Here is a 17,315-nt window from a genome sequence, read left to right as displayed (position 1 = left end):
ACACAGCTTGGTTTTGCACAAGAATGTATGAAATTTCTTGCTACTGAATGGGTTATTATAACATGAGGATTTTTAGGTGGGAGGTCACTTTTTACCTAAATTAATTAATCGTAGGCCAGAGTACCCACTATACTCAATTAAAGTGCCTCATTGAATTTCTTTATTTTTAATACAGTTACACTTCTTGTAATTGTGTAAGTTGGTAAATCTGAAATGTAGATATTAATTCTTCCCATTTTTGGGACCAATTCTTTCCTCAAGCTCCTGTAATCATCAGTATTTGGAATATTTCCTGTTGAAAGCACAGATCATGTGTATGATGCTCCTGATAGGATAACTTAGTGGGCTTAATAATCCATGGTATCCCTGTTTCTGAATCTGCACTTGTGACTGAATTTTTCCATATATTAAATATGTGTAGTAGGCCTACTATTTACTTAATTTTTCATTGAAATTCGAGTTGAGATCCTTAAAAATGTTTTAGTAATTATTTAATTATGTTTCAATAGGCTATAAATTTGATGTAAAATAAAATTATAAATACCAAACAAGCTAATTTAATAATTCTAAAAGGTATAAGCCAGATTGTTCTTAAGTTATGAGTTTGTTATAAATTAACTCGTCAAATGTGTACTCAAAAAAAGCTGTGGATAAATTGACTTAACTCATTATACATCATTATCCTTCTTTATTAGCAGAAGGCTGTACTATTCATTACCATATTTACCTACAAAATGTGATGGACATTTTTGAGTCTACAGTATTGAGTTATAGGTTAAAGATCAATATGTGACATTTTTGGTTCAAAGACAAAAAACCTTGGTGGCTATTAATTTACTTTAGCATTTGTGTGATAATTTATGTAATTCAAAAAGCATTTCAAGTATTTGTTTACAATGTGAGTTATTCAAAATAGAATTTGGACTGTATTTTCTTTTCTTTAGCCAGTTAAATTGTTCAGTTTCTTACAGTTATATTTGTATAAACAACCATTAATGAAAAGGCCTTTTATCCTAATTTTATGTTTGACACTGACAATAATCATGGTGTGTGCCAGCAGTTGATATGGACACACAGAGCAGGAGTGCTATTCTGTGATGTAATTGTACTGCCTTTAAAATAATTCATTAAACAAACGCTTCGCCTGTTACCACTGTTGGAGGGGCAGTGGCTGAAGTATGTATATGTAATATTGCAAAATCATTTATTTTCATATATTATCAGTTTTGTAAACAATGTTTAATAAAACATTTAATGCACCAAAAAAAATGTTTTGGATATTATAGGCACAATAAACAATTAATATTTATTATATTGTTTCTCCCATTTACTGGTAGTAAAACGCATTTTAAAATAGCAAAAATAATTACTTTTACTCAGTGATTGTACATTTTAAAAAGCTATTAAGATTAACTTTAACTCTTCTGTTGTTCCTGAAAAATAGAAGTAAGTAGTTTATGGTTTTCACTAAAGGTAATTCTTATATGAATAAAACTCAACAGCACACCAGTAAAGCAACCATTTAATAGACTTTTCCTTTAATACAAATAATAATCCCAGGTAGCTACATTCGTTTTTATAAGCTTAAAGGAAATTTTATCAGACCTACGAAAAATAAAATACATTACTATATAATAGAAACTTAAAATTAATTATGTATATTTATTTGTTTTATTGAAACTGCGGACACCACAACTAACCAACCAGGTGTTTCATGAACACATTGGAAACATGATCAGCACAAAACATTGATGAGGACTTGTGAATGTTATGTACAATACGTTGTCTGATTTAGCATCGGGAAGTTGGTCAAATATGATTACAAAATGTGATCTTGAATATAATTTAAAATTATCTTGTAATAAGTTCAGATTAGTTATTATTTAATATAATACTGGTTGCAAAATATAACAAATATTTTTTCTTGGTGTGCAAGATGTATTTTACTGTTCCCACACTGCCATGGAGAACTTTGAAATATTGGGCCTTAATGAAATAAAGATTAAAAATCAATTTTTATAGGTGTACATGTGTTATGCCATTTTTATCATCTTTTAATACAAATATAATTAAAATAACACTATTGCATAAACTGCTTTTTAGTGCAAAAATGAAGTAACAGTCATGATTTGCTGAGTTTAGTATATCTTTAAAATTGGGGTAAAAATATTTTAATGTTAAAATTAGTAGTTCTTTTGGTGTTTATAAATTAAATTTGCAAGCTAAATGTCATCAATAAAAGTCATTATAGTAAATATATTAGTATGATGGTCCCTATAGCAGTTTACATTATGATTTTCCATTTACCTTCAATTAAAATTCAACCTTTGATAAGTAGTCAATATTTGTAAAGATGAATTTTGTTAGTTGTTTTATAAGCAATTATAGACATTAGAGCAGTTGTTGATTCTTTATTAAAAGGTTTTTTTAACATTCCCTAGATTTATACCATTCTACTAGACTTGCATTTCATTTTTTTATTTACTGTATGTACAGTACACATACATACTACACATTATGTGTTTAGCTAGAGTGGTCTCAAAAAATTGAAAACAAAAATTGAATTTTTATATCAGTATGATACTTTCTTTTACATTATGTATGGGTAGAAAGCAAAAGATATGAGGTCTAGATTTGTACGTTACAATTTGTATAGTGTATTTTTAAATATAATAAATAAAATTCAACATTACAAGTACTGCATATAAGTATTCTTGAAAGGACCTTCTAATATGATAGATAGATAATTGGTGGGCTAAAGTGCCTTTTTCCACAGAAGTTTAGTGTGGAAGATAATCGATTCTCTTATGTATTGGTTATGTTTGACCTAGACCCATAATACATGTAAAAACTAAAATAAAATTTAACATAACATAAGATCCAATGAGATTTACTTTTATGACTGATGCCAAAGTAGATTTCTTTTATTGTATAAATCTTAAATAAAATTGTATGTGCTCATATAATGGGAATGTATAAATTTATATTGATGCCATTCTTGTAACATGTACCGTATGTGAATTAATTTTGAATTAAATAATTTTTCAGGTCAAAAATGAATTTACCGTCCAATCGAAGTACCTGGTTCCTGCTGATCAGTTTATTTGCTTCATGTAATGGCTTTCTAAAGATACAAAACCGTAGAGGGGTGTATGGTATGCTCGGCATCCCTCCCCTCCGGCCCACCAACATTGCACTGCCTCCAGATAAATGGTTCACACAGATCTTGGACCATTTTGATCCCACCAATACAAGAACATGGATGCAGGTAAACTGAGATATAAATTTTGTCTGAATTATTATATAATGCTCTTTGATTAACCTGTTGGCGAGTGCGCACGGCATTTGCCGTGCCGCTATGACGGTCCATACTGAGTGCCTCATTGACCAGTGACAGACTGTTAGGGAGTAAAACAAAAAAAACTTTTATATGTTAATAAACTTGTTTATTATAGTTTAAATATGTATAAAAATACATTTTAGATTGTTAAAAGCAATAACCTTGTTTTAAAACTTTGCTAGTGTGTGATACTGCTCAAAACAAGGATATATACAAAGAGCGACCTCACATGTTGAACATTCATAGCTGGTTTCTTTTCGTCTGTCCAGATCGAGTGGTGTGCTTGCATACACACATAGTACTGCCTGAGTAGTTTTCGCTTCTTTGTGTTATTCTGGGGGAGTGGCCTTATAAAATGGCGACCTTGGAGGCGTAGCGGGTCTTGTGTCCCGCCTCCGTAAATAAAATAGTTTTAAAAGTTATCACCAGTAGCCACTACAATACAGCATTAGCAACACTGTACAGAGACACTATTAGGAACAACTGAAAAGTTCCAAAAATCTCCGTTAGACGTCACAATAAGTCAGTGAGAACGAACTGACAGTCATTAGTCTGCAACGGAAAATGCCATGCTCTCTCATACGGGACCAAACGGCAAATGCCGTGCGCACTCATTTGGGTATGTTTTGCTGTACTCGTCAACAGGTTAATGCATAATATGTAAAAATACAATGTGCATTTTATTTTCCTGATTTTGCAAAATAAATTTTAAATTATTAATGTAACTGTAAACTTTTTTTTTAAGGCTGTAAAAAAGTATGGATTTTTATTTGTTTTAGAGATACCAAGTGTTTGAACACTACCATGTACCAGGTGGTCCTGTGTTCCTCATGATTGGTGGAGAAGGCGAAGCAAGTGCCAAGTGGATGGTGGAAGGTGCTTGGGTCGATTACGCCAAGAAGTATAAAGCTCTTATGTTTCAACTCGAGCATCGTTTCTATGGGAAAAGCCATCCTACCATGTACTTTAGTTTCTGTTATATTTTTTCTAAAATAAGAAGGTTCAAGAGCCATTTTTCTGGCATGGTTATGACTATGGATTTATTCATGTTTTCTTACCCATTTTGCATTTTTATTTATAACAGGATTATTGTTGTATTTAACACTATATGAGGAAGATGAGGTATACTACATGTGAACAAGTTTAAATATCATTTCACTTGATGAATTAACTGACAGTTTTCTCACAACTTCTTTTCTTATCTCATAACATTAAATAAGCTATTTTAAAAACTAAGAAAAACACAATTTATGTTATTGTACACAATATGTACAATTTCAACACCAGATCCCATTACTACAAAAATGGATTGGATGTATTGTATATTATCACAGAGTATTATATATCAAGTCACGACCTACTTTAGTATTGTTGCCATATTGGATGGAGAGTTCTGAAGATGATGATATGTGCAAAGTAATAAAAAAAATCTAATAATTGAAAAAACACTAGAAGCTTCATTTTATGACATTAATTGATAAGTTGAAATTACTTCCCAAAGTCCTTTTCAAAAACAAATTGTGGAAAGAAGTACTTGGGAACTTATATAAACGGCCTAAACATGACAATTTACGAATAATTGAAAGTAAATACTTATTTATAGATAATATAATCAAGTAACAACACCATAATCAGGATGTTAAATAGTAAAAGTTAGCACTAAACTTTCACTAATAAAATTTGTAATATACCTTAGTGGCGAATATAGGGTATGAACAAATTATATTTTTATTTTAATTACAGTTTTAAATATGGTTTAATTTTCATATCTACTGAATGACATAAAAGGATCTAAATAATTACATTTAGTCAAAAATTTATATAATTCGTTATATATTTTTTTTATATATTGTTTAATGCAGAAAAAGTGTAAAGATTATTTCTTTAGATGTTTCTTAACATAACAACTTTTTTTAACAAAAAAAGCCGCGGCAGGATCCCATTGTCAACGCCGGTGATCATAGCCTTATAGTACATTGTGTTGTTATTAAGCTGCCGCCTTTTTGGTCAGACAAACCTAGCCTGTGTGTTTTTAAACGGTTATCTGTGTCTGAAGAACTATGTGTGTGCCAATTAATCAGCAAGGAAGAGCTTGAAGACCACAAACCATTGCAATTTCTTTATCATCTCCGTTTTCTTGCTGATGCGACCATCGTGCATGTTAACCCCTTATGGCAGTTCTGGCTTCAACAGTTCCCATCCAACGTTCATGCTATCCTCGCAACGCAGTCGAATTGACATTCGAAAACTTGCAGAACTTACTGACAAGATCTTGAAAGCTACTCAGAGCAGAACATTGATCTCTGAAAATGCCTTGCAATGGTCCCGAAAGCATTATTTTGTTCGCAAGTGCTAATTTATACAAGCAAATTGACAAGCTCTCAACTTCTCGCTCTCGCCCACGTTATCAATCTCGTAGCTCGAAGCATAATAACAACTAAAAAAGTCCAGCTCCTACACGAAACGCTGAATTTTCATATCGGGTTTGCTGATATAATTTATAGTTCTCACAAAATGTAAAAAAGTGAGTTCCACCTTGCAGGTTTTTGGGAAATTATCAAAACGTCCTTAAGGACGGCATCTGGCTGTTTTTAATCTAATAACTGTCTCATTGTATGGGTTATCATCAAAACACAACTTTCTTGTTGATACTTGTTCTTATTTTTGTTGTTTTCCTCGTCGTTTTCTTTATAAACGTTGTTCCCGTTTGAATTACGAGCTGAGTGCCGCAAATGGAAGCAGAATCAAAACCTACAGTTTTTTTTATTTTTAATACGTAACATTTTATGGAGATTTATTGTAACTGATGTTGGTGTGTCTATAATTGGTTCCGATTTTTTTGCTCATTATCATTTACCCAACTGTTGTACTAAAACCATTATCGATGAAACTACTGGTCTTCGTACTTCAGGCTTACCTGCCATGAACTTTTTCGCAAATTAGCATCAAAATTTTGAGTAATTCTTTACATTTTTCTACTTTTATTTCTGAGTTTCCTGATATTACTCTTGACCATATTACTCGACTGTTTGACCCCGAAATATCAGTCATAAAACTGTTCATCATATTTGAACGAGTCCTGGACAACCAGTGACAGGCAAATCTCGTCACTTGAATCCTGAAAAGTTAAAAAGTTGCTCGGAAAGAGTTTGATGATATGTTGCAAGCTAGAAGAACTTGTCCTTCCAAAAGTGAGTGGTCGTCTCCTTTACATTTAGCACCTAAAAGTGATTCAATCTGGTGTCCTTGCGGTGATTATTGTGCGTTAAAATGCTCAAACTATTCTGGATTCTTATCCAGTTCACTATATTCACGATGCTACTTGTTTTGTTAATGGCTGTAAAATATTTTCCAAAAAGAAGATATTTGTAAAACTGGTGGTAAAATGCCAGTCAAACTTTTCAAAAATGTATGGATGAAGTTATGGTTTACATGAGCTAGACTTTTGCTTCATTTATATGGATGACATTCTCGTTTTCTCTCATGTTTTCATTTTTATTTTCTCTGAAGAAAAGAATGAGCGTCGTCATAAAACGTCTCTTAAAGTACACAATGGTCATCAAAGTGAAAAATGCTCCTTTAAAGTGCCAGAGGTTGCTTTTCTTGGTTGCAACATTTTTGCTTATTATATTTGAGTTCAAGAACTTCAACGTTTTCTTGGAATGCTCAATTTTTATCGCAGCTATTCATCCCTGAATTTGAAGCCCTATTGCATGATGCTATTAGTAATCCAAACCTCAAAAAGTCCCAACTGATATCGTGGACACCTGAATTACATATGAGAAGCTTTTCAAGCATGCAGAAACGGCATTTCGTCTACTTCACATCTCGTATGCCCTCGTGTCAACGCACATCTTGCATTATCACGGATGCTTCAAATCACTCTATTGGCGCATGTTTACAAAAACTTTTTAATGGTGTCTGTCAACATTTTGCTTTCTATTCCAAGAAAGATGTCTTCATAAGAAATTTCGTGACCTACTTATTATTGTGAGCTTCTGGCTATCTACACAGCCATTCAACACTTTCGTCACTTCTTAGAAGGTCATCCCTTCATGATTTACACTGATTACAAAACATTTGATTTATTCTTTCAAGCAAAATGAAGAAAAACCTCCACCAATCCAGCTAAACCATCTCTCTTTCATCTCTGAATTTTCTACAGATATTTTTTCACTCAGTAGTCCGAAGTTTATCAAATAAACTGTAACTCTCAAAATTTGTAACAATCCTACCAAAGTTTCTATTGATCATGTGAAACCAGCTTTCATTCTGCAAGAAGTACTGTATCTGTTCCTGCTGCCCCATCTGTTCTTACTACTACATCTACTTTGCCTCTTATTCAAAAACTATGTATAGCTCTTCTATTGCACCATGTATTGACTTTTGATGACTTCCACTTCTTTATTTTATTTATGTCAAAAACCAAATTGTGAAATGTTTTAGGGATACGAGTGTGAAGAACCTGTACTACCTATCAAGTGAACAAGCATTGGCTGATTTAGCTTACTTCATACAGGCTATGAACAGCCAGTACAAGCTACCAACCAACACCAAGTGGATAACATTTGGAGGCTCCTACCCTGGCAACCTGGCTGCCTGGGTACGATTCAAGTACCCTCACCTGGTGCACGCTTCCATGTCGGCTAGTGGACCTGTCTTGGCTAAAATTGACTTTTTCGGTTCGTTAAATGACCACTTTTTTATAATAGTTTTTAGCTTGACCAATCAGAATAGCCTTTATAGATCATATTTAATGTAATTTACTATTTACTACTTACTTTATCCGTAGTTTGGTTAGTAAAGTTTATCGTTTATACTAATTAGGTTACCACTACTTAACCTGCATTGTTGTGAAGAATGATGTTGAAGATGGATAGAACCGCATGTACTGTAGCCTAGCCTGTAAGTTGTCGCATCTGAAAGACAGAAATGTATATCAATAGAAACACTCATCTGATTGTAACCATATGAAGGTGGGTTAAAAAAAATCAAAACCTAGAACAATCTCTGACACTAGAGCTGGGAGTTTAATAAATTTCCACTTGTTTGATCACGATATTTTTAAAACAAAAATTAGTCTTTATTAACTCTATTTTTGCTTTTTATCAATACAATCATGTTCTTGTTTTCAACTATGAACTTCTAAAATTAAATTTCTAATCTCAATGTTTTATCAATGATAATTTACCTCTTCAAAACAAATAACGTTCTAAACCAGATATGTTATAATACTGTATGATAAGCAAGTCATATGTGGTCTTTAGTTAGATTTGTAGTTTTAACTCAGAATTTTGTAAGCATTTTAGTAAAATTACTGGTTTATAATTGTAAAAAATTGTTTTATTTCACTATTGTAATATTATTGTGCTTATTGTGATATTAAAATTGTAGAATTTGCTGTTACAGAATACATGGATGTTGTGAAGGATGCTCTTGAAACTCATAGCCATTCATGTGTTGAGGCTGTACAAGTGGCAAATAGCCATGTGAATCTGCTCTTGAGACATCCAATTGGGCAGAAATCTATAGAAAAAGATTTTAGGTAAAAACATATTTAATTTTTAAAGTTAACACAAAGTTTTAAGAACAACACTACTGTTGTGTGAGGCTGGTTAGAAAGAGCAAGCTTGCCTTTCCAAGCTTAGAGAGTGAGTGCTCTCCAAGAAGAAACGTTTTTATTTATAGTAGGAATCACCAGAAAGTACAGTTAAGGAGGAGCCTATTTAGTGCATGACCTTGGAGCAGCTAACGAGTACTGAGCGATGTTGCCAAACCTATTTCCCGCTAAAACCACAGCGCTCCGTGCCAAATAACAGTTGACGTTTCGAGTAGCAATGTCACGCGGACCTGTCCATCTTATTGGTCACCACCAACTCACTCTTTCATGGCTCCTACTGTAGCCATATTTGTAATGAAACATTTTTTTTCTTTGGAAATGATAACTATGCTGTGTAATATCTCAGGCTTTTCCTCTCTTTATTTAAAAAAAAAGCTAGTGTCACGTTAGTAGTGAAGCAAAGAAATCCTTTCAGGGTGTAACACAATGTTTGTCCAGATTAAAACTTGCAATTTATTCTGTGTCCTTTTGTAGTGTTAAAATACTATAATAATCTTCAACACATAATATCTCAACCCTTACACTTGTATTACTACCCTGAATATATTGTACTTTTTATTGTCACACATTTCTATACAATTTTAGTTACAATAACCAGGCTTTCATCAACAGCCCAATTAATATAACTGCCACATTGTATCTATTTTGTTATTAATGTTTTAAAATTACTGTAGCCATATTTGTAATGAAACATTTTTTTTCTTTGGAAATGATAACTATGCTGTGTAATATCTCAGGCTTTTCCTCTCTTTATTTAAAAAAAAAGCTAGTGTCACGTTAGTAGTGAAGCAAAGAAATCCTTTCAGGGTGTAACACAATGTTTGTCCAGATTAAAACTTGCAATTTATTCTGTGTCCTTTTGTAGTGTTAAAGTACTATAATAATCTTCAACACATAATATCTCAACCCTTACACTTGTATTACTACCCTGAATATATTGTACTTTTTATTGTCACACATCTATATACAATTTTTTTTTTTTTAGTTACAAAAACCAGGCTTTCATCAACAGCCCAATTAATATAACTGCCACATTGTATCTATTTTGTTATTAATGTTTTAAAATTACTGTAGCCATATTTGTAATGAAACATTTTTTTTCTTTGGAAATGATAACTATGCTGTGTAATATCCCGGGCTTTTCCTCTCTTTATTTAAAAAAAAAGCTAGTGTCACGTTAGTAGTGAAGCAAAGAAATCCTTTCAGGGTGTAACACAATGTTTGTCCAGATTAAAACTTGCAATTTATTCTGTGTCCTTTTGTAGTGTTAAAATACTATAATAATCTTCAACACATAATATCTCAACCCTTACACTTGTATTACTACCCTGAATATATTGTACTTTTTATTGTCACACATTTCTATACAATTTTAGTTACAATAACCAGGCTTTCATCAACAGCCCAATTAATATAACTGCCACATTGTATCTATTTTGTTATTAATGTTTTAAAATAAATTTCTGTTCAGTTTCTCTCTTTTAATACCAAAATTATATCTTAGTGAATTTAATATGTACATGGTGTACATATTAAACATTACTTGGTACAGTTTGCTGCTGGGTATGTCAAAAAACTATCTAGCAATAAAAGATAAATTCATTTTTTAACTCTAACAAAAAATTAACAGCTTGGGTATTACATACATGCCATTTGGTACGGTAAGGAAATGAGCGATGATTGATTGTACTATTCACCCTTAGTACTATTACTTTTTGTTTGCCGTATCCTTCCTCTCCCAGTGCTTCGGGTACATTTAGTATTTCAGAAAATATCTAAATATTAATATTTCGGAATATTGAATACAGTTAATCAGATTAAGAAAATTCTAGTTGGGCATGAACACTAAGCTTTTTCTTATATTGTTAGGTGTTCAAGTTGGAGGGAAGAAGTGGAGAAAGGACATAAAATCTCACTCCCATACCCTTACATTGTGGGTACCTGAATGAACTGTTCTCTTTGTTTATTTGTAGCATCAGTGTTCCATCAGCTACAGCATTCCTTCCATTAGTATTATTATTTTTCTTTTAAACTGTAATAAATCATGAACAACTTTATTGGGAAAGCTCTTTATCAATTGGTATGTAGTGGATCTTATCAGAAGACAGTAACAAATAAATGTTTGAAGGCTTGTTGACTCAACGTAAACAAATTTAACTATTAACTTTCCACATTCCATTACATTTTAAAGCCAGTAACAGTAAACTAAATAAACCATTGTTACATTATCTTCATAAGATGTTACATTTTTTACCAGAGCTGATTTCATGTTTCGTTTGTTTAAAGATAAATTCATATTTAGGATAAGATTATCCTAACTTGATAGTAGTATTATTTCCTTTTCAAATTATTAAAATTAGAATGAGCCAAAATGCTATTAAATCGTCATCAGCAATATCTGAGACCTCTGACAATTTGATACGTGCCAAGTTGCTTTCTGCATTCATTGAGCATAATTAAATCATAGTCAAGAATAAATTTATTGTTGGTGAAGGATGCAGCTAATCTTTTCAAACAACAACTAATTCAAAATAAAGTTATTATTTTATGGGAAAAAACTAAAATAATGACTTGCAGCTTTTGGATTTTCTCCTAGTTGTCTTCACTTGAGTAAATTGTATCTTTTAGTAAGGTTAGTGGTATAGAATAAAGAATCTTTTATTGTCTTTAAACACAAACTGTTTAGTGTAATTGACAATTGAATCGTTTATTTCAGAAACCCCCTAACTAACAAAAAGTAAATTTTAGGAAAACAATAAAAAACTCTCCTCTACAAACACATTTTTTTTTCTTTATCTTAGGTTTTTTACGTTGGTTCCACCTACATTTAGAAATTGCTTAGTTGTGTTTTTATCTCTTCTACATATTTACATTTTTGTAGAAAAAAAAATTATTAAAAAAAATCAGTTGAAGGGTTTCTGCACCCAAATGGTTGTTCCATATACACTTTTCATTGTCTTTATATTATTTATGGTTATTTTTTGGTGTAGTAGTTAAAATAAATTACACACTGAAAACAAGTGTCAAAAATGATTATTTATTACAGAGAAAAAACTATCTATTTGCAAATAAAAAGACAGAAGTGCAACATATTCACAACCCTTGATCCACTTCCTCAGGGTTTTCAGAGTCAGTTGTAGGCCACAGTAGGATTGCATTATAAAAATGTTCATAACCTCTCGTGTACTCAGTTAATTTTCTCAAATCCTGTATCTTTTTTCTTGTTAATGGGTACCTGAAAACATTCCACTTTTTATAAAAATGCAGTTTACTGATGAGAAATAAAATAACAAAAACTTGTTTGCTAATTTTATCATTCCTTTACATTATTCTCATGGAGTTAGTCTAAATTTTAGTGGAACAAATTTAAGAAATAAGTTTAGGCTTACCTTTCCTTGGGGATAGGCCGGCTGATTTGGTAGTTCTGGAGGCTTATCACATTTCAGGAAGGTGAATGTAGATGAAATCATACCATCAATAAACGGTTTCACTACTACTTTTCCCTTTGTTCTTGAGCTGAAACAAAACTGCTTATTTGTTGAAAGTTTGAAGGCTCCTTGTCTTTTTTCGGAACATTCCTTCCTGAAGTTTCATCAGAAGCAGAAGTGGACTTTTTATAAGAAAGTGGCCACCAGTCCTTGAAATTCAAGATTTCATCTGTTTTAACCATGTGAAACTGAAAAGCGGCTGTATTACTAGCCCTCAAAATATGTTCTCTATATTCTTCAGGGGTGTAGATCCTGTCTACCTTTTCTTATGAGACGCTTTATACAACCAAAATCCCTATCACAAGGAGAGTACGAGTGCCCTCGTACTGGGAAGTTGTAAGTGATTGTCTCTAGGTTGCAGTTGTCACACAAAATTCATTAAAAACCTAATTACAGTGTTGTTCTTGTTTTGGCCGAAAGGTCCATCCACTGAATAAGATCAAACTGTTTTACAGAATCTGGGATCTCCGTTTTTATATAGTCAAAAATAAAAAGAACACACCTCATTGGGAGATTTTGTTTCCTTCCCCTTTCGTGATAGACGTACATCTTGGCCTTATTTGATTTTCAAATCATGAATACAAAAATTGTTTACCCATAATTGCCTCATGTAAAATACCTCCTGTCGGGTGGTTCGTCGGGTATTGTGGGGGGCAGTGCAGGGAGGTTCTCTGCATAAAATCAAAACATATAGCAACAGTGTCATCATTTGTATCTTCACTTGCTAACTGTAAGGAATGATAAAATTTTTTGCTCTCCTTTTGTGAAGAATTAGCTCAGCAGCAACATTACGGTTTAGCATTGTCACACATAAGGGGATCCTTTAATTTACTGGAAAAACTTTCGCACTGACAGCATACGTCAACTTGAGGACGACCAAATGAGAAATTAAAATTTTCCTTAAAGTAGCCGTAATTAAAAGTTGTATTTTACAACTTTTTCTAGATCAGGATGTTTATCTATAAACATTTCATGCATTTTCTTGACAGTAAGCCGAGCATCTAAGTATTTCTTTGGCTTTACCACCCATAATGAGTTTCCTTTATTTCATATGACTTTATATGTTGATCAATAAGTATACAGATATTTCCTGGTATGGCGTTTCCCACTTCGGGTTTTTGCCCCCTCAAGTCACGTGGACTTTTCTCCTGGAGCAAAAGCTGACAAATCCTTTTCATACGATCAGCTGAAAATTCCATGGACTTTTAAAAACACACTTTTGCAAACAGGTATAAGACAACCGTTAATTTTTTAAATGATAAACATAAGTATGATTTCTCTTGAAACTTCTAGTGTCCTGTTCCCATTAGCTCATTTGGTTCTTCACTCATTGATTCAATATTTTGTCCACATTTGGAACGCCTACCAATTTCTTTGGCCTCAACAAGTGTTTGAAGGTAGACATCTTGAGCATTTTTTGTTTCCAGGGAGTAAAAAAAAGTTCCAAATGTTTTTTCTTGGACTCATTGTTTAATCTTACGATGACATTTGATTGGACACTTACAAACTATATCCTCGGTAAACACTTTACTTGACACCTGCTTACCTTTGTAGGAAACATAACCTGCCCCCTTTACTCTGGCATCACGTATGATATAACGTTTATAACTTTCTGGTCGTGTTGTTCCTCTTTTCTTCCTTGGTTGGTTGTTGCTCCTCATCAGAACTTTCACTCATTGTGACAAACACGTATAGTTAATAAACAAAACTGTGATCACTATTCACTAACTCAGATTTCTGACAAGTTTAGGTTTAGGTTAGTTAAATAAGCAGTATTAACAAACAAACAAACAGCTGACCAGAACTGAAATGAGTGGGCGAAAATGCTACTGGCTCAGTGTTACCAACTGTCATTTCTCATAAATTTAAATTATCCCCTATTTGTTTCAGAAAACCCCTCAAGTGTTGTCACTTGAGGGGTTTCTGCACTAAAACAGAATATTCACTTGCATTTTAGTGTTGGTTATAGGAGGTTACAGATAAGGGGTTTCTACACCAAACTGTGTGTTTATACTAATACTATAGTTTTCTAACAAAAAAGTCAAATTAAAAAAAAAATGTCGGTTAGGGGGTTTCTGAAATAAAACTATTCAATTCATAGGCTTATAATTATTTTGTTCATACTCACTAACAATTTCAATTATATATTGTTTAACAGACAATATAATCACAAATGAACAATAAAATTAGATTAAATAATAACAATGGTATGCTTAAAATATATTATAAGCTTTGTTCTACAGATAACACATTTAGAAAAGGCAACAATGTGATTTCAGATTAAAATACTAATACTAAAACTAAATTAAAATAACAACAAAGACATATAATAGCTATTAAAATGAGGCAAACACATGATTAAAATTCAGACGTTAAAAACTTAAAAATATTATCCTTCAACCATCTATCTATTACTTTTTTTGAACTGTTTCAAGGGCACTTCCTATACATTCTTAGGCAGTTTATTGAATAATTTAATCTTCATGCATATGTGACTACTTCTGCTTTTTCTAATCTTACTATTGCTAAGTCAAGAAGATGGTTTTTCATAGTAAAATAATCATGAGTTTTTTTCTAGGAAAGGTATTTAAAGATTCCTTAACATCGATCTAGCAGCAATAAATATACAGTTTTGGGAGAGTCATTTGAAAATTGATAAACATGACTCTCTATTAGAAACATTCTTGATTGCTCTTAAAGCCTTTTTTCCATATTTAGAGTTATTCCATATATTATGTGGGAATTGAAAAATGCATAATAAGCTGTTAACAACTTATCTGCAGTAATACAGTGTATTAGTTTCCTAAGAAGACACATAACTCTAGACAATTTTTGACTTAGTTGCCCACATGGAAATCCCAACTTAACCTACTGTCAATGTGTATACCTAATAAGTTAACTGATTTGATATCTTTGTACATTGTATAGTTTAATGAAAATATTATTTTTTTCAATTTTTTGGTCATTTACTATAAAAAAATTTTAGCAAACAATTCTAAAAGGTTGGCTCTCTTATTAATACATCCAACTGGTGATTACTGTTGTGAAGTGTAATCATCTGCATATTGTTGTGTAAGGCATATTAGAAGCAAAATCATTCACAGCAATTATAAAAAATAGGGGGCCAAGGACAGATCCTTGTGGAACACCACTTTTTGTCTTTTCTAAACTAGATCTGTCATTCCCCTGGACAACAATTTTCTCTCTATTAGTCAAGTATGACTGCAATAACCTTAGCTCTCTGTCCCTGATACCATAGGCAAACAATCTTATAAACAAAAGCTCATGACAAATGCAATCAAAAGCTTTTGTAAATCAATTAATAATGCAGAACACAACAATTTATTTTCAAATTTTATTAGTATTTCACTGACCATATTTTCTACTGTTTACAATTGTATTTTACCAGGTACAAATCCAAACTGTAGAGCACATATAAGAGTTTCATAGTGAGCAGTTCTCAGAGTTTTATTTCTAATATAATTATATTGTAATGTTTCAATTTGGTGGAACCTCTATTTTTGTTGTTGTTTTTTATGCTCTATTATGACAATATCAAGATTCTTTTACAAATTACCAAAGTTTCAGAAAAGCAATTAACCACATGTAGCTGAATCTCAGTATAATACTGCCAGTTATTTTTACTCATACAAACCTATTTATTTTTCTTTTCATATGGATTGCAGCTGTAGCATTACTCTTAGCTGAGATCTAATTTGCAATGTACAAACACAACCTAGTTTTCCTTTGAAATAGACAATAGACAAATATTTATTGTACAATACGTTTTCTGGTATCACAATGTAATAAAAACTGTTACGTAGTCAATGATTAAAAACTACATAACTAAACTTATTCTAAAACATTTCTTTAATACTTATAAAAAATCACTATTGATACATTGATCTATAAAACATTAAAAAAACATTGATTAAATACAAGGCTAAACCCATTGTACATATTTTTAACGATATATTTTTACTATTCGTTTTCATCATAAACTATCTTCAAAGAATTCATTTACACTATAATATGTTTTTTGACAAAGTGCTTCTTTTAATTTTTTTGTAAATGTAGATAAGGGAAGTTTTTTATATGCCTGTGGAATATTATTAGATAATTTCAAACCTAGATATAGAGAACTAGTTTCAATTTTTTTTAGTTTATGTGCCGGATATTGAAACAAATCACAATTTCTTGTGTGATATCTATGATTAAATTTGTATTTTTCAAATTGATCAGGATTCTTATGCACTAATATTTAAGTATTTCAAAAATGTATATACATGGCAAAGTAAGGATGTTAAATTTTTTAAATAACGGTTTACATGTTGTTCTTGAGTTGCAATGACCTATTGTTCTAATAATTCACTTTGACTAATAAAGAGTTTTTGCACATCTGAGCAATTACCCCACAAAGTAATTCCATAACTCTAATTATAGAGGAATTTATCCTGAGACAAAATCGATTGTCAGCTATGGCAATTTTGGTGGTAGTCAAATCGGGAGGGTATTGAAAGGATTAAAAATATGAAATGAAAATTTTTTCTCAGACTGCATTTCATGTAGATAGATACACACAAAACTGACCATCAGACACATAAATTACAATCTGAATCTTCTAATTTTGGGACAGGGGCCAGACTTACACAGCATGTTGTAAAGGATCTATATAGAAGAAATTCCTTTCATATATGCTGTTTAAGTTTCCACAGGTGAATGGAATATATAAGGTGTCTTTAAAGTCCCATCCCCTCCCCCTATTAACTTTTTTTATGAATAGAGATGGAATGATTTACTTAGGGGTTGTTTATATGACCAACTGAGGATTTTTTTGACGTATGAAAATTTTTGACTCAGGGTTGGT

At 31.9% G+C, this 17,315-nt stretch overlaps 1 protein-coding gene across 3 annotated transcripts in view; it reads left to right on the top strand.

Moving 5' to 3' along the window:
* The window catches only part of LOC124359154 (putative serine protease K12H4.7), a 43,322-nt gene that overhangs the window by 16,184 nt on the left and 9,823 nt on the right, over positions 1 to 17,315 (top strand). For all 3 annotated transcript variants that reach the window (XM_046811651.1, XM_046811649.1, XM_046811650.1), the window contains exons 2-5: positions 3,049 to 3,268; positions 4,120 to 4,301; positions 7,787 to 8,022; positions 8,750 to 8,885. In XM_046811651.1, coding sequence (XP_046667607.1) covers positions 3,056 to 3,268; positions 4,120 to 4,301; positions 7,787 to 8,022; positions 8,750 to 8,885 — 767 coding nt within the window. In that variant the 5' untranslated portion in view covers positions 3,049 to 3,055. The remainder of the gene's footprint in view (positions 1 to 3,048; positions 3,269 to 4,119; positions 4,302 to 7,786; positions 8,023 to 8,749; positions 8,886 to 17,315) is intronic.

The sequence above is a fragment of the Homalodisca vitripennis genome, chromosome 4 (assembly GCF_021130785.1).
Source record: "Homalodisca vitripennis isolate AUS2020 chromosome 4, UT_GWSS_2.1, whole genome shotgun sequence".
NCBI lineage: Eukaryota > Metazoa > Arthropoda > Insecta > Hemiptera > Cicadellidae > Homalodisca > Homalodisca vitripennis.
The sequence above is the reverse complement of the archived record's forward strand: the minus strand, read 5'-3'. Positions and strand labels throughout refer to the sequence as shown.